General features: G+C 36.0%; 2 protein-coding genes across 6 annotated transcripts in view; one reads left to right on the top strand and one right to left on the bottom strand.

Moving 5' to 3' along the window:
* PMS1 (PMS1 homolog 1, mismatch repair system component) overlaps positions 1-7,115 on the bottom strand; it is a 121,294-nt gene extending 114,179 nt beyond the window's left edge. The window contains 1 exon segment of the mRNA XM_047773055.1: positions 7,030-7,115. The gene's annotated coding sequence lies outside the window, so the exon portion shown is untranslated.
* Positions 7,116-7,142: 27 nt separating this feature from the next.
* Positions 7,143-22,467, top strand: OSGEPL1 (O-sialoglycoprotein endopeptidase like 1). Of its 5 annotated transcripts, none has more exons than XM_047773056.1 (9): positions 7,220-7,284; positions 9,685-9,925; positions 14,199-14,586; positions 15,313-15,517; positions 15,597-15,745; positions 17,081-17,211; positions 17,330-17,401; positions 18,813-18,920; positions 21,508-22,467. In XM_047773056.1, exons 2-8 carry the CDS (start codon positions 9,705-9,707, stop codon positions 18,889-18,891), a joined length of 1,245 nt encoding a protein of 414 aa, XP_047629012.1. In that variant the 5' UTR covers positions 7,220-7,284; positions 9,685-9,704; the 3' UTR covers positions 18,892-18,920; positions 21,508-22,467. The 5 variants fall into 5 exon arrangements, with proteins under 5 accessions (XP_047629015.1, XP_047629012.1, XP_047629016.1 ...); XM_047773061.1 differs by lacking the exon at positions 7,220-7,284 and adding an exon at positions 11,343-11,458 and having other exon boundaries at positions 9,804-9,925; XM_047773059.1 differs by lacking the exon at positions 9,685-9,925 and having other exon boundaries at positions 7,143-7,284.
* The last annotated feature ends 5 nt before the right edge of the window (positions 22,468-22,472 follow it).

Raw genomic sequence — 22,472 nt, 5'->3', positions numbered from 1 at the left:
TTTGAAGAAAAACAAGACAGCCACTAGACTTAGAAAGGAGTGATAAGTAATGAGGATGAGAATAGTAGCAAATGAAGTCAGAGAAGTAGGTAGTGGTTAGATCATATAGATCAAGGTAATGAACAAATTTTACTCTAAGCTTGACAAAGCCACTGGAGAGTTTTGCACAAGAGAGTAAAGGGATCTGGAGGGTTTTTGTTCTGTGAAAATTATTAGCTAATGTTGAAAGTAAACTGTAAGAAAGTAGGAAGCAGGAAGAATAGTTGGGAAGTTACTGCAGGCAAGAGGTAGCTCAGACTAGGTATTTAGCTGATGAGAAGTGTGTCAGCTATAGGATATACTTAGCAAGTACAGCTCATAATAAGACACTCATATATTGAAAGGGAGTTTGGGGAAGGAAACCAGAATGACTCAGTTTTTTAGCCTTAACACCTAGGTGAATGGTTGAATGGTAAAACAGTTCTCAGTTTCACAAATTTGTTCAGGTTAATGTAAAACAAACATAACCTTTAAAAAAAAAAGTCTATAATGATTATTATTTGGAACAAAATCAGTTGCTATACTATAATTGCTCCTAATTTCAAGTCAGAATACATAATATCAGTTTCTAAATAGGCATAAGCTCAGAAATGTCTCTAATTTTAGTATTCATTGGTGACTCTTTCCTGTAGCAGTTAATACTGTGGAGTTCCAATAGTGGTTTTCTTTTTCCCTCATTCCGTCTACATTTATTTTTTGGAATTCTTGTGTGAGGAAAATTTTCCCTTCTCTTCATTGATTTATGGAAACGTTTATATTATGGACTCATGGATATTTTATTCTTTGGTTTATAATTCACTATTATCATTATTGATTTGTTGCTCAAATTATCTTCCAGCTTTGACCATTGGGAGGCAAAGTTCCCAGTAGAACTTCACAGGTTAGTTTCTGTGTTATTTTGACCTGTCCCATCCTTTTTTTTTTTTTAGCATAGAATGGCATTTTTTAGATTTTTGGCACTATTGTCTGTTAAACTATAAAAGTCTTAAGGGGCAGAGCTATCTCCTTAACTAGTATCTGTGGGAATTAGCCTTATAAAACTATAAGATACTAAGAGTTGGAAAAGACCTTACAGGCTATGTAATTCAACCCCACCCTTTACCTTGAATTTTTATTGAGCATCACACCTCTATTCACTTCTGTGTTAGCACTAATAAAAGAGGATTTACAACTTACAAAGGTACATTTTTGTAATGGAATTTAGAACTTTTATATTAAACCCAAATCAAATCCTTATTCTATATAACTCTTAAACAATTTAACTTTTAACCTGTTATCAACAGTACTGAATAAATATTACCAGAGCCATAACCTATATTATGGTTTCAGATTTCTCCCACTATCAAGGTAATTCTGCTCTAAGTTGTAGTTTTATTATTATATAACCCTGAGCTAACTACAAGAGGTGACAGATGTGATGACACTACAACAGTACCACTTCCCTTGTTCTAGATACTTTGCATTTTTATTTCAATCTAGTATTTTAGCTATTTTGAGAGCCACATATCACTGATTCACCTTATGGTCACTAAAACCTCAACTCCCAACACATAGTGCTGTTCATTGATAGCTTCCATTTCATGTACTTATTTAATGTATTTATTAAACCAGAATTTAAGATTTTTTATTTTTCTTATAGATCCCCATGTTGTTAAATTTTAGCCTATTGATTTGTCTTGTCTGGCTGAAGTTGAATCTTGTCCTGTAATATATTTCTCCTGTATTATATCTACTATTTTAATATATATCACTAGTAAATATGATGCTAATCCTGCAGTAGACAAATGCAGCAACCCAGTGTAGACCAGTGTCGTTTAATAATCTTTCTAACATGACACAGAGTTCCCGTCGTGGTTCAGCAGAAACGAATCTGACTAGGATCCATGAGGAAGTGACTTTAATCCCTGGCCTTGCTCAGCAGGTTGGGGATCCAATGTTGCCATGAGCTGTGGTGATGGCCGCAGCTGCCATAAATTGTGGTGTAGGTTGCAGACGTGGCTCGGATCCAGTGTAGCTGTGGTGTAGGCCAGAGGCTACAGCTCCAATTTGACCCCTACCCTGGGAACCTCCATGTGCCACAGGTGTGGCCCTTAAAAGACAACAAGAACAAAAAAGAAAGGTGTAATTCCAAAAATAATTATATGGAGATTACATACTGATGTTGGAAATGTTAATAAGTTTTGGTACTGGGAAGACTGGTCTAGGTAAAATAAAAGGAATTTTTTGAGTAGCACTGGGCAGGGAAGAAAGGTAAGAGACTAGCAAAGAAAATTTTCATTATTTGCTTGAGGGCAAAAAGTGAGATATCTTAGGTTTTTATTTCACTCCCTAATTTCAGCTTCAGTTAATGATTTGGCAGGTAGTTTGTTATATGGGGTTTAAGTTTTTGTTTAGCTGCAAATCAATGCATGAGACTTATAAACATCAAATTTAAAATACTGAATATATTGGGTATAAAGTACATAGAAAGCTTCAGCTGTACTGGGTGTTGGGTTCAAAAAGTTAATTAGAGTTCCTGTTGTGGCTCAGCAAGTTAGGACCCCACATTGTCTCTATGAGGATGCAGGTTCAATCCCTGGCCTCGCTCAGTGTTGCCACAGGTGGTGGTGTACATCCCAGATGCCTCTTGGATCCAGTGTTGCTGTGGCCTAGGCCTGCAAATGCAGCTCCAGTTTGAGCCCTGCTGGGGAACTTCCATATGCCATAGGTATGACCATAAAAAGGGGTAAGTTTAGTGAGTTTAGCAAATTATAAATAAAAGTTGATTATATTATTCTCGACACTTTTCATCTGAAATATTTCATAATTAAAAAACAGTAAAAATATACTTGGATTTTATGTTCAGCATAGTATAATTTTTGGCTCATTCAAGTCCTTAATAAACAACTAATGGTTATGAAAGTGACTTAACCTGTAGCTCTAAAGTTCTGTATTTTAAGTTTAGCAGATGAGCCAATTTTACTTCTATGTCCTTTCACTCTTGGCTGCATATAACTATGTTGATAAAAATACATTCTTCTCAAATTCAAGAAGAAACTGTATCATTAACACTGTAGAATGAACTCTTTAAAATATAAAATATGAGAGGAATTTTATAGTATATAAAATTTCTGACTTTCCAATTATGTAGTTAAAATTTTGGTATTTTGTGAAAGACTTGCAGATTTTGCAAAAATTCTGTATTTTGACCATATTATCAGAAAGATAAGCATGCATTACTTTTATCATTTTATAATTTTTTTAATGAGAACAGAAGAGTGAGATGGTTTATTGACTTTTGCCCAGGAAAATGTCAGTATACCAGCAACTACATGAAAACCGGTTAACAGTGATGCTGCTTTGAAACATTTGTCCCTCCTTTGAATTATCCAACCACATGCTTCTATCATGGCACTTAATGTGTATTGGGAGTTTATGAGAGCAACAAAGAGATTCACCCTCTTCCTCTACTGCCAAAAACTTATACCCCACATGGTTGAAAAATAAGATCATCTGCGTATGACAATTTCTCCCAAAATTAAACAATTGCTGTATGATCCAGAAATTCCACTTCTGGGTATGTAGTCCAAAGAAGTGAAAACAAAGACTTCAAAAGACATTTGTACAGATCATGTTTATAGCAGCACTTTTCACAGTGGTTAGAAGGTAGAAGTAACCAAAGTATCAATTGGCAAATGAATATGTAAACAAAATGTATATATACACAATGGAACAATGGAATAGTATTTAGCTTTAAAAGGAAGGAAATTCTGACACATGCTACAATATTGGATGAATCCTGACTTTAATACCTTGTGAAAGAAGCCAGTCACAAAAGGAGAGGTACCGGTGTTATCCCACTTATGTATGGTTCCTAGAGTAGTCATAAAGACAGAAAGAATAGTGATTGCCAGGGGCTGAGGAGAAGGGCAAATGGGGAATTAGTGTTTAATGGATAGAGTTTCAGCTGGGGAAGATGGAAAAGTTTTGGAGATAGATGGTATTGATGGCTACACAACAGTGTGAATGTACTTAATGCTACTGAACTGTACACCTAAAAATGGTTAAAATGATAAATTTTGTTAATGTATATTTTACCACAATAAGAAAAGTAAATTTGTAAAATATGCATCATGGCTCAGCAAACAAAAAGCTAAATATCTCCCAAAGATAAGATGTGATGAGTGATATTACCATTAATGAAACATTATTCCACGTGAAAAAAGATTTGTCAGCAAAGAAGAAAAAAGAGAAACACAAAGACTATATATATATATATATATATATATATATATATATATGTGTGTGTGTGTGTGTGTGTATGTATGTATGTATATAGTGTATATATATGTGTGTGTGTGTATACATAGTCTTTTTTAGGGCCTCACCTGCGGCATATGGAGAGGTTCCCAAGCTAGGGGTCGAATCAGTGCTATAGCCGCTGGCTTATGCCACAGCCACAGCCAAGCCAGATCTGAGCTGCATCTGCGACCTATACCACAGCTCGCAGCAATGTCAGATCTTTAACCCACTGAACGAGACCATGGATTGATCCTGCATCCTCATGGACACTAGTCAGATTCTTTTCCATTGAACAATGATGGGAACTCCCAAGACAGTATATTTTTAGCACAATCCAACCTAAGAAAAACATAAGGCAAGTAGGAGATTTGAGTGGAAAGGGGTGTGTCAAGCCTGAATATTAGCCATCGAAATACCAAACTCAGTTCTTTTGCTTCCATTCCATTGTGCCAAAAGATCTGGTTATAGTTTGGATCTGGCTTTCACTATAATTTGATCAACACAGAGAAGGTGAGGGTCAGCAAACTATTCCAGACCCTTCATCATTTCTCATAAGGTAATACATTAGTATTACAGTTTTTACAAATTTTAGAAGTTTTTTGGTTTTTTTTGTTTTTTTTAGCAAATTGAATGTGTGATTCAACTTTACAGAATCCAATTACATCCAGATTTGATAAGCCAATTTCAAGCCTAGAAAAGAATCAGATATTGAAACTCAGTAATCACACCAGGGTCCTGCTATTCTAGATATATCTGGGCAAGCTACCACCTTTCCCAAGCAACTTTCTTCTCTCAATGCACATTTTCCATAATGCTGTATGTAACTGTCTATTATTAGACTCAGTTTCTTGAAAATAGAAAATGGATCTTTTATTCCTAACAACTAATAAATTGTTAGCACAAATGAAAGAACCCAGTAAATATGTGAGATATGGGAAAGTGAAATCCAATTTGGTAAGACACAATTAGAGAATGAGTATTGTACAGATTCTCCCATACAAAATTTTTTTCTTAAGTTTACAAAAGGAAAGCCAAGCAATAGAACAAAAGGAACATATTTAGATTCAGTTGGAGGTGTCAATTCAAATTGAAGTTCAGTAGTTAGGCTGTATTTTCTTGAAACTGCCCATGAGTGTGGCATTCAAACCATATAATGTGATCTTCATGAAAGCCAAGCCCCAGAGAGCATGCGTGCCTTTCCCCCCAATGACTTCTCCAGTACAATAAAGAACATGGAAAATTTATACCCTTGCTTGCCAAATAAGTGAGTGTAAGTGCCATTTTTACTACCCACGTGCACTCAGTCAAAGAAGAATAAAATTTCTAACATGTCCTAAATTTCTGCTCTTTCACATAATGCAACCAACATTCAGCCTCAGTATCTGCCAAAAGTGCCCAGATAAGGAATCTACCTTTGATACTACCCAGCACAACAGGAATAACTCTTGACAGCACAGGAGAGTATTGGGACAGTGCAGTTTAAGTTGCAAGAAAAGCAATACCACATGTGAAAGATTTCACGTTCAGACTAAATTCCAGTATATAAAAGAAAATAACTTACGACCTATTATATGCAATCAGGATGAGTAATTTTTCCTAATATTTAGGTCTTAATTTTTCTTTTTTCCTCTTTTGGATCAACATTGCATCTTTAGGAAAATACTAGCTGTTTTACCTTCTGGCAGTTAAGAAAACAGACTCCAGAGCAGATGTCCTGACTTCTGATCCTAGCTCTGTACTCACTGTAATGTCCTGCAAATCATCCAAACTCTGTGGTCCAGTTGTCTCATCTGTAAAGTGAGGATAGTAACTACCACATGGGATTGTTGTGAGATGAAATAAATTAACCTGCAACAGTGCCTGGCACAGAATAAGTGCTACTTTATTGTTAATTATGGTTATTATAACACAAAAATGAAATTTTTGATGAACTTAAGTCCTACCAAAAATTCTAATACTCAGGTAATTATAAATTTACACATCTGGTAATTATGAATTACATTATCTGCCATTAGACTATAAGAGACTTTCCTACCTCTTACCAAGGGCTTAATACCATCTCTGACCAACCTTGCATTTATAAGGTCTTTGCTTAGTAAAAACTTAAAAGCCTAGCAGAGGATAGGACTAGAATGGTTAAAAAATTCACATACCAATAAAAACAGACTGAAGGAGGTACAATGATAGGGTTACATACTCTGCTGAAGGTGCCTCCAGAATAAGCAAAGACCATACAATGCACTACGAAAACAGGAATATTACAATTCTTAAAGGTAAGTAAATATCACCATCCCCCTCGCCCCCTCCACCATCCCAGCACTTTCAAACGTAAAAAAACTAGCCAGCCCCATATCTTTTACTTCATCTGAATAAGTGAAATTAACTTAGACTGTCAGACCAAAAGAGTTTGTGTTTGGGGAGAACTCAGCACAAGTCCTTATGAGTGTCCCTAGTTTGCACTCCATGTCTCTGAAACTATTAGATATCTCAAGACACAACACTTAGAATTGGCGATAGTTTGTCTAGAATGGAATGATGAATAATGCACCGCATACTTTTCTCATAGCGGCGTCCAAATTACAGCCGGAGGCAAAGAATTTTTTTCTTTCTATATAGCGTAATGTTTAGAACTAAATGCTACGTAGTCAAATCTGTGTCCAGTCTCCACTAGATTAGTCACTAGGCATGTGACCTTAAAGGTCTTCTTACCTACAAATCTGGAAGCCTCACTTGAGCTCACGCACAGCATTTTTGGGTTAAGACAGCCTTTCTGCCTATTATTTACTCTAGGAGTGACGCCCTCTAGGGAATTAGCAGCTGACCTTGGCGACAGCACTCTGGCACTGGGTTGATGACATCACTTCCGGGGCGACGGATTCGGGCTTTTTTGCGCAGAGAAGGGCAGTTGAGCGTCTTTGCTACGGAGAGAAGACGAGTACTAGCGACTGGTCCTTCACAAGGAAGGTGGGTAAGATTGCTCACCCTTTCTCCCCACTTTTTTGCGCGCCTAAAAAAACAGGTCCAGTCACAGCCTCTCGCCGCCACCAGCACTGGCGAAGTCCCCAATGTTCACTTGTGATCTTTCTTGGCCCGAAAGAGAAGGGCTTCGCACAAGTTTCCTTGGCAGGATTTAATGACTATAAATCTAATTTCTCCTGGCGTGCCTGTCTGGGCTGCACCCTCTGGAGCTGTTTGGTTTCCAATCCCTGGATGCCCCCTGCCCCTGTGGAGCAATCAAAGTTCCAGTATATATGTATTTTTACATTGCCTCCATTAGTTTGTTAGGGAAAGAGCTTGCTTAACATCTGGAAGATTCAGTTGATTTGGGGGCATGAAACTATATACTTGGCAGTGTGAAGAAAACTGGGTGCTTTAACGATGGACTGTTATTTTGGGGGAAAGATTTGGAGTGATCTCTTATGATAAACCTGTGGCCAAAATGATGATTGAATTAAAAATTATAATTAATGCATAAGATAGGTATTAAGTTTGGTCGTTTTAATTGAGATGTTCTTTTTAAGATGAGCTTTATGAGAACACTTTTTTTTTTCCTTCTGTCTTTTCAAGGCCGCACCCATGGCATATGGAAGTTCCCAGGCTAGGAGTCTAATCAGAGCTATAGCTGCTGGCACAGGCCACAGCTACAGCAATGCCAGATCCAAGCCCCAACTTTGCTGCAGTTTGCAGCAACATTGTATCCTTAACCAGCTGAGTGAGATCAGGCATCGAACCCACATCCTCACATCCTCATAGATACTAGTTGGGTTCCTAACCTGCTGAGCCACAACAGGAACTCTGAGAACACTTGTTAGAGGACTGAATCTTACATTGTGTTTTATATGTCTTATGTGAATTCGATTGTATTTAATTAAATGATTAATTTTTATTTTGAAAGATGATTATGGGAAATGGAAGGCACAAATGTTTGTTATGTTTTGTCTTTATTGTTTGATTAAAAAAAAACGCTTTATGGAGTTCCCCTGGCTCAGTGGTTAATGAATCTGACTAGCAACCATGAGATTGCACGTTCGATCCCTGGCCTTGTTCCCTGGGTTAAGAATCCAGCGTTGCCATGAGCTGTGGTGTAGGTCTCAGACGCAGCTTGGATCTCGCGTTGCTGTGGCTCTGAGGTAGGCCGGCAGCTACAGCTCTGATTAGACCCATAGCCTGGGAACCTCCATTTGCTGTGGGTGGGGCCCTAGAAAAGACAAAAAAACAAAAAAAACACCACATTTTGGAGTTCCTGCTGTGGTGCAGCAGAAACGAATCCCACTAGTATTCATGAGGATGTGGTGTAGGTAGCAGATGTGGCTCGGATCCCGTGTTGCTGTGGCTGTGGTGTAGGCCGGCAGCCTCAGCTCACATTCAACCCCTAGCCTGGGAACTTGCATATGCCACAGGTATGGCTCTAAAAAAAAAAGCAAAAAAAACCTAAAACAACATTTTGTCCTAACTTTAGGAGTACAAAATAAATAGCACTTTCCAAAAAACCAAGCACACAACTATTGTACTGTAATATTAGCTGCTTTATAAAGAATAATCGGTAGTTTGATAAGACTAGCATACAAGCAATATCAATACTATTTTATTCCATCTATTCTATTCTATTTCTATTGTGTTCTATTTCTATTCTAGTCTTTCTATTCTATTCTATTCTATTCTATTCTATTCTATTCTATTCTATTCTATTCCCATTCTATTCCTTTTCTATTCAATTCTATTCTAGTCTAGTCTATTTCTATTCTGTTCTATTCTGTTCTGTTCTATTCTATTCTGTTCTATTCTATCCTATTCTATTCTATTCTATTCTATCCTATTCTATTCTATTCTAATTCTTCCTATTCCTATTCTATTCCTATTCCTATTCTATTCCTATTCCTATTCTATTCCATTCTTTCTATTCTGTTCTCTCTTTAGGGCCACACCATGAGCATGTGGAGGTTCCCAGGCTAGGGGTTTAATCGGAGCTGTAACCTCTGGCCTATGCCACAGCCACAGCAATGCCAGATCCAAACCACTTATGTGACCTTCACCACAGTTCACGGCAACACCATAGTCTTAACCCACTGAGTGAGGCCAGGGATTGAACATACAGCCTCATGGTACCTAGTCAGATTTGTTTCTGCCTCAATACTATTTTATATTTAACTTTCCACTTTTGCCCTTAAAGAGCATTCATACTGTTATTTACATTAATAAGTTGCTACACCCTTTAAAATTTTTTGCTAACTTTTACAAAACTTACCTAAAATATTATAAAACTTATGTTGAAAAATAAACCAAGCTCTCAGAATTTTGCTTAACTGAATTAGTTAATGGCTAATCTCAGTTCCAAATGATAATATTTCTTTAATTCTTTTCCAGGAATTATCTATACAGTAAATATGTTAATATTAAATAAAACAACAAGAGTTTTTTCTAACCTATCAAAAGGGAAAAATTATGAATTTTTAAGAAGTTTTAATATTCAACCTGGAAAACTGTTTCTTCATAAACTAGTGTTGGGAATTGAAACCAGTTGTGATGATACAGCAGCTGCTGTTGTAGATGAAACTGGAAATGTTTTGGGAGAAGCAATACATTCCCAAACTGAGGTTCATTTAAAGTAAGTACACATTATCTTGGTGGTTTACACTTTTTTTGTGAAAAATAAAGTGAAGTAATTTTTTCGTATTATATATAAAAGTTAAATTTTAGGAGCTGATTTATTCTTTTGTGGAAAAGCTTCTAACTGCTGTAGAACACCTTAAACCCCTCAACCTAGCTTTTTAAGGCTCTCGCAATAAGGTCCCACCTTAGCTAATCCTATTGCCAAAAAGAAACTGAAATCCAATATTTATTCATGATTTTCCCTCAGTAAAGCTTTTTCCTCTTTTGGCCACCTGCATGTTTCATGGTTTCAACTTAAGTCCTCGGAAACTATGACCTAACCTCTAGCTTGTGTAATCACTCAAAAAGAAAATCCTGTTCACATTTATACGCATAATTCATGCTGATACTTAAATAATAATGTACTATTGTATTAAAGCACAGAATGGTGCCAGGTTTATAAACTCGGATGTTTCCAGAGGACCACCAGGCAGACATAAATAAGTGGGCTGGATGTAATGTGGAAAATATCTGTAGGAGGTCACTATTCAGCCCCAGCCAATTGTTACCATGCAAAAATATAAGCCTCATGTAACTTGATGATCAGAATCTTCAAGAGAAAATGGAAATCCAGAATGTTGTGGTTATATCTCCCAGATTTTAAAAAACTGGTAGATAATTTAAATATGTTAAAATACTGTACAGTTCAAATATGCCTTCAAGCCATCAATTGACAGCACCTGAATAATAAAAAGGTTGAAGATCACAAACCTATATTTGAATCATGAATTGGGCACTTGATGTTGGCTCTGACTTCAGGGAAGTACCTTATCCTCTCTGCTTCTATTTTCACATCCATAAAATAGGAAAGGTAATACCTGCTTATAAAGTTGTAGATTGCATAACAGAAATAATATATAATATTATAATTAGAAATAGTGGATGTGAAGACGCATGATAGGCCTCTAATGGTTACATATTTTATGTGAAAGGGGTGTGTTAGGTCTTAATAAGGCACATTGAAATACTAGTTTGCCTTTGCCTTCAAGAAACAGCCTAATCTTTGAAATGCGATATATAAACCTACAAGGAAAGTTGGGAGTGCAAGACAGTATAAAGTGAGTATCAAAGAAGTAGTGCAGACAATAATTATTATTACCATGCCTCATTTTCACAGTTCTTTCACTATTTGGGATATATTGAATATGTAAATGTTAACTGCACAGAAAGGCCTACCCTGACCACATTGTCTAAATTAAGTACTCCCACCCTTCTTATTCTATATCTCCATATTCTGTGTTTTTTTCTTCATAACTCATTTAATAATTTTTATGTTCATTTACTCATGTATAGTCTTTTCCCCAATAGCCTCTGAGCTCTATGGTGACAGGGGCTGCGTCTGTGTTAATTACTACACTATGCCTTCTGTCCAGCACAGCATCTGATATGTTACAGAGCTCAATGGCCTTGAGAGATAGTTAAGCCTTCAATGAATGGAGACAGAAGGAATACTATAGGCTGAGAGAGCATCATCAGCAAAGGCAAAGAGGTGAGAAAGTACTGGACATTCAGTTTAGCATAAATTCATTTGAGAGAAATAGACAGGCAAATAGGTTATGTGGTACCATCTCCATAGCTCATCTCAACATTTACTGAATACCCACAATTTACAGGGCAGCATCTGAGGCACTGTGGGTACAAATAGGACTGAAATATATGATCCTTACCTCTGAGCAGCTTACCATATAAAGTGGTTTACATTCTGGTTCAGCCACTTGTAGCTTTGAGACCTTGTACTATTTTCTGTGCCTCAGTTTCCTTATCTGTGAAATGAGGATAATAATGGTAACTAGCTATAATATTGTTATGGAGATTAAATGTGAATTCTTTTAAAGCATTTTGTGCAGTTCTTGACAACCAGCAAGGGTTCAATAAAAGCTATCTATTATTAGTAACAATAGTATTTCTGTTACTCTATAAATAAGTGAAGAAGACAAAGAGGTAAACAGGTCATTGTAAAACAGCATGGAAGGTGCAATAATAGAGGACTGTTTGGGAGAGAAGTCCTTTTTTCCAAGCCAGAAACCTGGAGGACAATCTTGACTTCTCCCTCAACACTCTATATTCAAATCAGTCATCCAAGTCATAGTAAATCTACTTTCCAAATATTTCTTGAAACTTTCCTCCTCCTTTATACTGATTAATTCAAGTCCTTATTGTCCCTTGCCTGGAGTCTTGGCTTTAGCCACAAGACTAAATGGTTTCCCTACCTCTTTATTAGCTTTGTACTTTAATCATCTACCCTCCATACTGTCTACAAATTACTAATTATTTGATTAACTGATTTTTTATTAATTATAATTAAATTAAGTCTTTGAGAAAAAAGCCATGGTCTTATTCATCTCTTTGTCTCTCATACTTAGCATAATCCTTAGAAGGTAATACATGGAAGAAGCACAGGAAGGAAGTAAGCAAGTGGGAAAAGGAAAAAATAAGTGGGAGAGAGGGGATTTGTATTTAAAGTCTCCCAAATTCCAAGAAAGTAAAAGCTTTTAAGTAGGAGGGTGATGGGGTCAGCACTGTGCTTTATTTTCTGGCAACACACTATAGAACAACTTTGAGGATCAGAGAATATATGTGGGGAAGTACAGTTAGGAGCCTTTGAATAGAATGATTTAATGAGAGCCTTTTGAGCTTGGTGGTGGCAATGGGAATGGTGATAAATTTAATTAAATGTGGAAAACGAGGGAAAGAAAGGCGAAAAAGACCAATCTTGAACCCAAAGATGAACCCAAGTGATTAGGATGTTACTGATGCCATCAACAGAATTGAGGAACAGGAGAAAAAGTAGCTTCGAAAAAATAAAGAAAATGGTATTACAAAATGGATATGTTGAAATTAGATCATTTATATTAATATCGCCCTCATTGACTGAAATAACATATTTCAACTATTAAATATTCATTGAATGCTGTGTATATAGAACTAGAATCTTTTGCAACCTCAAATGTTTAGGGTGGTTTTTGTTTTTTGTTTTTGGAGATTACATGTGCATTTTGCAGACCCTGTATTTTTTTTTTTTTCTCTGCTTTGATTGTATTAAAGTCACTTGTATTTTTTTTCCTAGCAGTTTGGCCTTCTAATTCTTTACTCTTGACATTTAGAGTAGTCATCTACTGCTTGTCCTATAAGGACCAAAAATCAAAATTACCAACTCTGAGATTAGATTCCCAAACCTTATTTCAGGATTGCAAGCTGTCTACTGTCCTGCCATGACCTCAAGTGCAGTCTGTTTAAAAATAAACTCATCTTCACAAAACTGTCTTCATGTTTCTGTTAGTATTTCTTATCTTCTAGTCACTACAGTTCAGTATTTGAATTATCTTTGATGCCTTGGTTCACCTTCCTCTTATATCCAATTAATTATTACATTTTTCAAGGCTCTTGGTCCCTTTCTTTCCACTCTCATTATCACTCAGTTTAAGATCGCCTTACACAAATAACCTTTTAAGAAAATCTCCCTGGGAGTTCCCATCGTGGCTTAGTGGTTATCAAACCCAACTAGTATCCATGAGGATTCGGGTTCAATCCCTGGCCTCCCTCAGTGGGTTAAGGATCCAGCATTGCCATGAGGTGTGGTGTAGGTGGCAGACACGGCTCAGATCTGGCGTTGCTGTGGCTGTGAAGTAGGCTGGCAGCTGTGGCTCCGATTCAGCCCTAGCCTGGGAACCTCCATATCCCACGGGTGTGGCCCTAAAAACACAAAAGACAAAAAAAAAAAAACCAACTCCCTGTCTGCAGGTAGATTAATTTTCCTAAAATCCAATTTTATCCTGTCCTCTAAGACTTCTTCCTTAGAATGAGTCTCAAGATTATTTTGGTGATTTCATTTGTCAACAAACAAATCCATAGGAGTTTATTGTGTACAGTTTTGAAAAATCAGAGACATTAAATTACATTCTGGAATTCTCTTGTGGTATAGTGGGTTAAGAATCCAGTGTTGTCACTGTAGCAGCTGGGGTTGCTCTTGTGCAGTTTCGATCCCTGGCCTGGGAACTTCCACATGCTGTAGGCATGGCCAAAAAAAAAAGTTACATCATTAATTATTGCACATTGGGTTCTTATAATGTACTGCATTATAAGCACACATAATTTGAAAATATTTGACTTACTTATGTTTTTGGCTATGTAATTAGTTTGAAAACATACCATAATATATACTTTTTCTTCCTCTATTTTTACAATCTTAAAATTATAAAAAGCTGTTTGTTTTTTTTTATATCTTTCAGAACAGGTGGGATTATTCCTCCAGTAGCTCAACAGCTTCATAGAGAAAATATTCAACGCATAGTGCAAGAAGCTCTCTCTGCCAGTAAAGTCTCTCCAAGTGAACTCTCAGCAATTGCAACTACCGTAAAACCAGGACTTGCTTTAAGCTTGGGAGTAGGCTTATCCTTTAGCTTACAACTAGTAGCCCAGTTAAAAAAACCCTTCATTCCCATTCATCATATGGAGGCTCATGCACTTACCATTAGGTTGACAAATAAAGTAGAATTTCCTTTTTTAGTTCTTTTGATTTCTGGCGGTCATTGTCTTTTGGCATTAGTTAGAGGAGTTTCAGATTTTCTGCTTCTTGGAAAGTCTTTGGACATAGCACCAGGTGACATGCTTGACAAGGTAATTATTTAAGAATCAATTTCTCCATTGTTTTTTGTTAAGGTGTCTGTTTCAACTAAAATAATAGATGCACTACTATTATCTAAATATTTCTGAATGATATAGTAGACTGAAAAAAATTATGTGCAGTAAGGAAAAAAAATAGTAGTACATACTTAATAAAATAAGATGTTTGCATCAGGCTCAAATAGTTTGCAGATAGTTTGCAGATACCCTTATATTTTTAATCAATTAACATATGTGAAAGAAATACTTTGGGATGTGTAATGTACCTTTCAAAAGTGAAATAAAAGGATATATAAAGATAAGGACATTAAATATGCACAAAGTTCTATTATTAAATCTCACAATTGCTGACACCACTGACAAGCAGATTTCCTTTGTTTTAGAATCCTACAGGCACAAAAAAACAACTACCAACAGCTGAAATGATTGGAAGAGATAGACAGGTTATTTTTCAAGTTCAGGATTAAGCAGTCATTGTCAACTTCAAACCCATTTTCCATCCCCAGTAGAAAAGCAAAAGTAGATAGAAAAGCAGTGATTTGTCACTCTTGATCGGGTCACCAGAAGGAGAATGATTGTGTTTACTTGCCACCAGCTATAGTCCATATTTGTGAAAGTATAGCATGTCTTGTTCATCCAGTGTAAAATTCATTTCCATTGTACCTTGGTTTTAAAATGTACAATTTCATGACATTACAAAAATTTTTTTGTTTTTGATAGGTAGCAAGAAGACTTTCTTTAATAGAACATCCAGAGTGCTCCACCATGAGTGGTGGGAAGGCCATAGAACATTTGTCCAAACAGGGAAATAAGTTGCATTTTGATTTCAAACCTCCCATGCAACGTGCTAAAAATTGTGATTTTTCTTTTTCTGGACTTCAACATGTTATTGATAAGACAATAATGCAGAAGGAAAAGGAGGAAGGTATATTTCTAATTAGTAAAGTTGGACAAATAAGTAATACTGAATTGTACCTAAAAATACCTGCCTGTTTCAACTGCAGGTATTGAGAAGGGGCAAATCCTGTCTTCAGCTGCAGACATTGCTGCTGCAGTACAGCACACAGTAGCCTGCCATATTGCAAAAAGAACTCATCGTGCTATTCTGTTTTGCAAACAGAGAGACTTATTATGTCAAAGTAATGCAGTATTGGTAAGTTGTATAATCTTAGAACAGTAGTGATATTTTATAGTATGTTACTTTTCTTCCAAGAGCCTTAGTTGACCCTATTCATAGGATGAAAATGTCTTTATTCCATATGCTAGCCCTGACAGTATGAGGTTATGTAGAACAAAAACAGCCATTTCTTGCACAGGCATGGCAGCTTTATAGGACATCTGTACAACCTGTGTGACAAAAAAATTCAGGGCTGCATCTTAAGATTTACGATATGAAATTAAATGCAATATAACTATGTCATTATTTTTAGAAAAATAGGCTGTTTCATTCAAATTTATGTTCCTTTGATGAAATCTGTTTAAATGTGCTTTGAAGCCTTGATAAATTTCTTATAACTGTATTTTTTTTTTGTCTTTTCTAGGGCCGCACCGATGGCATATGGAGGTTCCCAGGCTAGGGGTCTAATCAGAGCTGTAGCTGCCGGCCTATGCCACAGCCACAGCAACACCAGATCCGAGCCGCATCTGCGACCTACACCACAGTTCACGGCAACGCCGGATTGTTAACCCAATGAGCAAGGCCAGGAATCTAACCCGCAACCTCATGGTTCCTAGTCGGATTCGTTAACCACTGCGCCACAACAGGAACTCCAGCTGTATCTTAAACTTCATTCTTTTGAAGAATGTAAAGGGAAAAAAATATTTAACTGATAGATTCGCAAAGTAGAATATAACATGACTACCAAAGAAAACAGATTAAGAATTATGTAATAAAATCTTTTAAAAAGCATATAAACAAAAACTACAGGGTCTAAAGTATTGTACTGTGATTTTAATGAAAAAAGTTAGAATAAAACATACAAAAATGGGAGTTCCCGTCGTGGCGCAGTGGTTAACGAATCCGACTAGGAACCATGAGGTTGCGGGTTCGGTCCCTGCCCTTGCTCAGTGGGTTAAGGATCCGGCGTTGCCGTGAGCTGTGGTGTAGGTTGCAGATGCGGCTCGGATCCCGCGTTGCTGTGGCTCTGGCATAGGCCGGTGGCTACAGCTCCGATTGGACCCCTAGCCTGGGAACCTCCATATGCCATGGGAGCGGCCCAAGAAATAGCAACAACAACAACAACAAAAAGACAAAAAAAATGTACAAAAATGATAGTGATCATATGGTAATATTGAAATTGTTGATGATTTTTTTCTTTTCCAAATATTTATTATATAGGTATGTGTATCTTATATAGATATATCATTACTTCGTCAAAATATGGTATTGTCTGTTTGTATAGTGCTGGTATTTTCCCCAGGTTTAGCTCATAGCTTGGCTCATATTCATATCTGATATTTGTTATTTTTTGTCTTCTCAATTTTTCAGGTTGTATCTGGAGGCGTTGCAAGTAACTTATATATACGAAAAGCTTTAGAAGTTGTGACAAATGCAACACAATGCACTCTGTTGTGTCCTCCTCCCAGACTATGCACTGACAATGGCATTATGATTGCATGGTAAGCCATGGGATATTTGTGCTTACTCAAAGTTATTAAATATTAATTGCCATTTCATCATGCTTAATTTTCTTCCTTTAAATCTCAGGCTAGTTTTATTTTAATGATTTTTATTTAGGAACGGTGTTGAAAGGTTGCATGCTGGCTTGGGCATCTTATACAACACAGAAGGCATCCGCTATGAACCAAAGTACGTAATACCATTTGTAATCTTTATGCAAGTTGCACTGTAAAAGTCAAAGCCTGGATTTTGCTTTTATATTTGAGGTTTTCATTGACATGCTGAAAGTACTTGAAGAAAGATTACAGTATTTTTTTTTCATCTAACCTAGGAGGCAGATACCTTATATGAAATGATATGTCAAATTATAAAAATTTTGACAAATCATAGGTTAGAAACAGGCAGTAAGTAAGGATGATGACTTCCCTCATTTGGGACCAGAATAGAAAGCATGTCGGTGGCCTGGACTTTTTCAGTGTCAAAATTATCTCAGGACCAGTTGCTATGCTGGAAACTTAAGGAAACTGTGCGAAAAGCATTCAGGTCTGAGACTGGGTTGTGAGTTTACTTTTCCACAGGCAGCTGAGATGGCCCAAAGACAGTTGTTTTCTGCAAGCCTCATTTTCTTTCCCAAATTAAAGTTCCAAGGAGTAGCACAGTTTTCCAATTTGTTTTCAAGTTTTGGTCTAAGTTAATTCTGGAATAGTAAAAATAGTAAGCATGATTATGTTTCATAATATAACATAATTCTGTTTTCATCATGTTTCATTTGCTATTTTAAAACTTTTCAGCACTTCAGAACATTGCTATAGCTACATGAACCATAGACTCTTACGAGTGATCATAAATAAACCATATTGTTCGTAATTACAGAAAGAATCCTTTGAGTTGATGGCCTGGCCTACTGTCTGAACCAACACTGCCTTCTTGCGGCAGTGTTAAGGCTGGAGATGATTGCTTTTTCTAGTTTGGGGTCCAGTTAAAGCCTGTATAGGACATCATCATAAAAAAGCAGAAATCTGAGCCCAAAATTATTTACTGAGGAAGAACAGAGAAAGGGGTTAGGATCTAAAACCTCTACCACCAGTGACAAAGAATGGTATAAAAGGAGCAAGCCAGCTTTTGAAACCTCAGAGAAGAACTAACTGGTAGAAATGGATGCAGGATTGACTTTGGCTGTGTGCTAAACTGTTTTTCTCCTTTTAGCTTTGTAGAGCATTATAAGGCATTTTTGTTATTTTTTTTTTCTGTTCCAAGTTTTTATTTACTTACAGTATTTGAGAGCAATAGAACTCTTTCAAAAACATCTCAATCCCCAAAATCACTGAATTGTATAAAGTATGTATAGCTTTTAACATGTCAGTTCTACCTCAAATGGTTTTTAAGATTGCCACATTTAGATTTCTAGCCTTCCTTCACCCATTATTCTGGTTTGAGGTCCTACAGTATTTGTATATAGTCAAGAACCACCACCATATATAATCAGTTTTACACTTAGGTACATGCATTTGTCAGAATTCTAAGCGAATAGTTTGCAGAACTAGTGACAAATCAGTAAGCAAATATTTGAAATAATGTGATTTGTTTGATTATGATGCAGATGTCCTCTTGGAATTGATATATCAAAAGAAGTTGGAGAAGCTGCCATAAAAGTACCACGATTAAAAATGAAGCCTTGATTTTTGCTTTTCAAAAAAAATCTCTAAAGGTAGTAATATTTTTTTATATTGAATATATAATATTAATAGTTCATCAGGACTTTCTTTTGTTATTCTTTTTCTTATATTTGATGTTTAACCTGCTGTTCTGAGAGACTGTAATAATAAGTTATAGTCTTATGAGGGAGTATAAGTTTTTTTAATTATCAAAAATCAAAATAAAACCTCTTGTGGGGAAAAGAATATAGTGATATTGTCAGGTATAAAGAAAAACCTTGGAAAAAATATATAGCAATTTTCCTAAATCCTGGCCCCATATTATATAAGCATAGATCTTTTCCTCTATTTCTCATATCAGGGTAGTAGAAACTATTTTTTTGCTCCTGCTGAAACATAAACCAGAATTTTCTAATGAGAGAGCAATTTTAGAAAGGTAGCCAAGTCAAATTTATGTCAACTCAGAGAATTCTAAGTCAAAAGGTGACTTTGTCTAACAAAAGGTATATTAGTAAGTATAAAAAATACATATTAGATATCTTCCCTGAAGCAAGTAGGATTTCTATAATTCCTTAAAATCCATCTTAGATTTTAAGAAATATGACATGCAGGTAATCCCTCAAGTGTGTATTGTACTTTTTAGTTAGCCACATACATTCATATTCATTATTTTAGAAATTGTATCTAATCATTGAAAATATATGAGATGAAAAGAGTTTTGTTTTGTTTTTGGATAATGTCCTTTGAATCTGAACTTTTACTGCAGATATCATTAACAGCTTATCACTTTTATTCTGCCCAGATTAGAGTAACTGAATGTACTGTCCTTTGAACATAAGGATGATGCTGCTAATTATTTAATGTCCTTTGAGAGATTTTATTAGTAGAGATTTCTATTACACTAGTCATACTTGATCAAGTTGTTAAGTTTCTAATCAGTGACTTGTTTTATTGAGAAACTAGGGGGTAAAGATAAAAATCTAGGATAGGAGTTCCCGTCGTGGCGCAGTGGTTAACAAATTTGACTAAGAACCATGAGGTTGCAGGTTCAATCCCTGGCCTTGCTCAGTGGGTTAACTATCCGGCGTTGCCGTGAACTGTGGTGTAGGTCGAAGACATGGCTCCCATCCCGTGTTGCTGTGGCTCTGGCTATAGTTCCAATTAGACCCCTAGCCTAGGAACCTCCATATGCCACGGGAGCAGCCCTAGAAAAGGCAAAAAAAAAAAAAAGACCAAAAAAAAAATCTAGGATAAAAAGATTTCTCATTTTAATCCTACCTTAAGCTGACTTTCCTTTGGGGAAATTCCATGAGTAATTGTCTTTTCTAGAATTATGATCATAGAATTTTTTTTTTTTAGGGTCGCACCCTCAGCATGGAAGTTCCCAGGCTAGGGGTCAAATAGGAACTACAGCTGCCAGCCTACACCGAGCCATAGCAATGCCAGATCCACGCCACATCTATGATCTACACCACTACTCACAGCAATGCCGGATCCTTAGCCCACTGAGCAAGGCCAGGGATCAAACCCACATCCTCATGGACACTAGTCATATTTGTAACTGCTGAGCCAACAACAGGAACTCTGTGATCATAGAATATTGCTTTATGATCCTCCATTTTATCCTGGACATAGAAAATATAATTTATGTGAGGAAACATACAGAAACAGTAACATTTACAAAGCCTACATTATTTGATATTGAGGTGTAGATATGATAAAATTGGTTTATAGCTATCATTTAGAAGAAAGTATTAATTTGTGAATTCACATTTTACATTTGGTTTGTAAACCATGTGAATTTGTATCATGTGAATCTGAATTCACAGAGAGGAAGTATATTTTCTATGGCTAGTACAATAAGAGTGCATGTAAATTATGGAAGAAAATTGATCAAAATTTTTTTCCACCATCACAAATTTTTTAAAATAGGAATATTTATAAATTCTTAAAATTTTAAAATACAAAATTACTCCATGTACTGCAGACATACATGTCAAAGTTGAATTTGTGATATAATAAATAAGGGAAACTACAAATAAAGAAAATGAGCAAATTCTGGAAGCATTCCATATCTTTAGGTCTTTCTGGGTTTAGCCAGAAGCAAGGAAGAGAAAGAAGAGAGAGAGATAGGAAGGAAAAGGAAGGGAGAAATTTTGAACCCTATATTGGCAAGTGAGCACATAGTACAGGAAAGAGGCAGGCAGTATGCTTAAATCCTCTATGTCTTAAGGCCTTTCTCATCTTATGCATAATTTTTAAAAATAAAAAGTAAATGCAAGGTAATAAAGTAATCTTTATTTGGAGGCTATACTTTAAGAGAAAAACTATAAAGTTTTAAGTGTGGTTGGATGGTCTGGCTAGGCCACGATACTCAGGAAATAAATATCTATGTTATTGAATGCAAAAAAACCCTGATCCTCAACTCTGAAAATATTTTTTAGCCCACCTGAAGCCAGTTTCAAAGCTCAAAGTTTGCTGTCTAAAGGCTTTTTTTAAAAAAATGTCTACTGTCTTAATGTTTCCATTGATATGAATACTTAACAATGCTGAATAAATGACACAGGTTTTTATCATTCGAATGATTTATCCCTTTCTAGTATAAAATATGCCGTTCTCCCCCCAATTCCTATATTTCAGTCTATCCACCAGGAAGTTGTGACTCAGAGCTATTAAGATACTCTAGAATTGAATTTGAAGATGAAAGAGGTATCTTACTGTACAGTGGTTAAGAGTCAGGTTTTGGACTGTGGCATATAGAAAGTCCTGAGTACTTGTAGCCACCATCACCACCACCATTATTGCTACGTTAAGGCATGTTGGAGAAAATAACTGCTAATTAATAAATATGTTCACTACAGCCCAGATAGACTATAGAGACAATCGAACAAAGTGGACGGAGAAAAAGTGAGGGCTCTTGAAAGGACCCGAAGAACCTAGTTAATCTGTTAGCTATCAAGTCTGTTTGCTGCTGTAAAATATGAGAAGAGGACATACATCAAAACTTGTACTTACTGGAAATAGTACTCTTTGCTCAAAGATTTCATTGATTTTAAGCCACAAAAAATACCACCCATGCCAACTGCAAACCAGAGATACTCTATATAAGTATGGAAGAGTGGCCAACAGTGGAAGCCACATTAGCCATACTTTTGTGCTGGATGGGCAGTGAGTTCATATTTTTTTAATAAAATGTTTTTAAAGTATTATATTTCAGGTTTTAGAAGACTCATGCATTTATAGTATTTTATCATTAAATATCTTAAGATATTACAGTGAGTGTTAACATGTAGGCTACTTTGAGTTAGGCCTTTTTAGCTCAGCATGTCAACTTTAAAATGTTTCTAACACTTTATATATATATATATATACACTAATTATGCCACTTGTGTCAGTTGCCATATTTTAATAGTTTTAAGTACAGGCACTCTATTATAGAAAATTCTACTTATTTTTTGAAACCGTAACTCTGGCTAGATGTTAAATTCCTGTAGACATGCTAAGGAAAATCTAAGTATCAGTATCAAGAACTTCATTCAAAAAGATTACTCCATTATGTATATTTTACCACAATTAAAAATAAAAATTTTTAAAAGATTACTCAG

The sequence above is a fragment of the Phacochoerus africanus genome, chromosome 3, assembly GCF_016906955.1.
Source record: "Phacochoerus africanus isolate WHEZ1 chromosome 3, ROS_Pafr_v1, whole genome shotgun sequence".
NCBI lineage: Eukaryota > Metazoa > Chordata > Mammalia > Artiodactyla > Suidae > Phacochoerus > Phacochoerus africanus.
The sequence above is the reverse complement of the archived record's forward strand: the minus strand, read 5'-3'. Positions and strand labels throughout refer to the sequence as shown.

Coding starts and splice junctions, on each gene's coding strand:
- OSGEPL1 (XM_047773056.1), top strand. CDS start 9,705: ATGTTAATATTAAATAAAACAACAAGAGTTTTTTCTAACCTATCAAAA. Junction 14,587..15,312: donor CAGGTGACATGCTTGACAAG/GTAATTATTTAA, acceptor TGTTTTTGATAG/GTAGCAAGAAGACTTTCTTT. Junction 15,746..17,080: donor GTCAAAGTAATGCAGTATTG/GTAAGTTGTATA, acceptor TCAATTTTTCAG/GTTGTATCTGGAGGCGTTGC.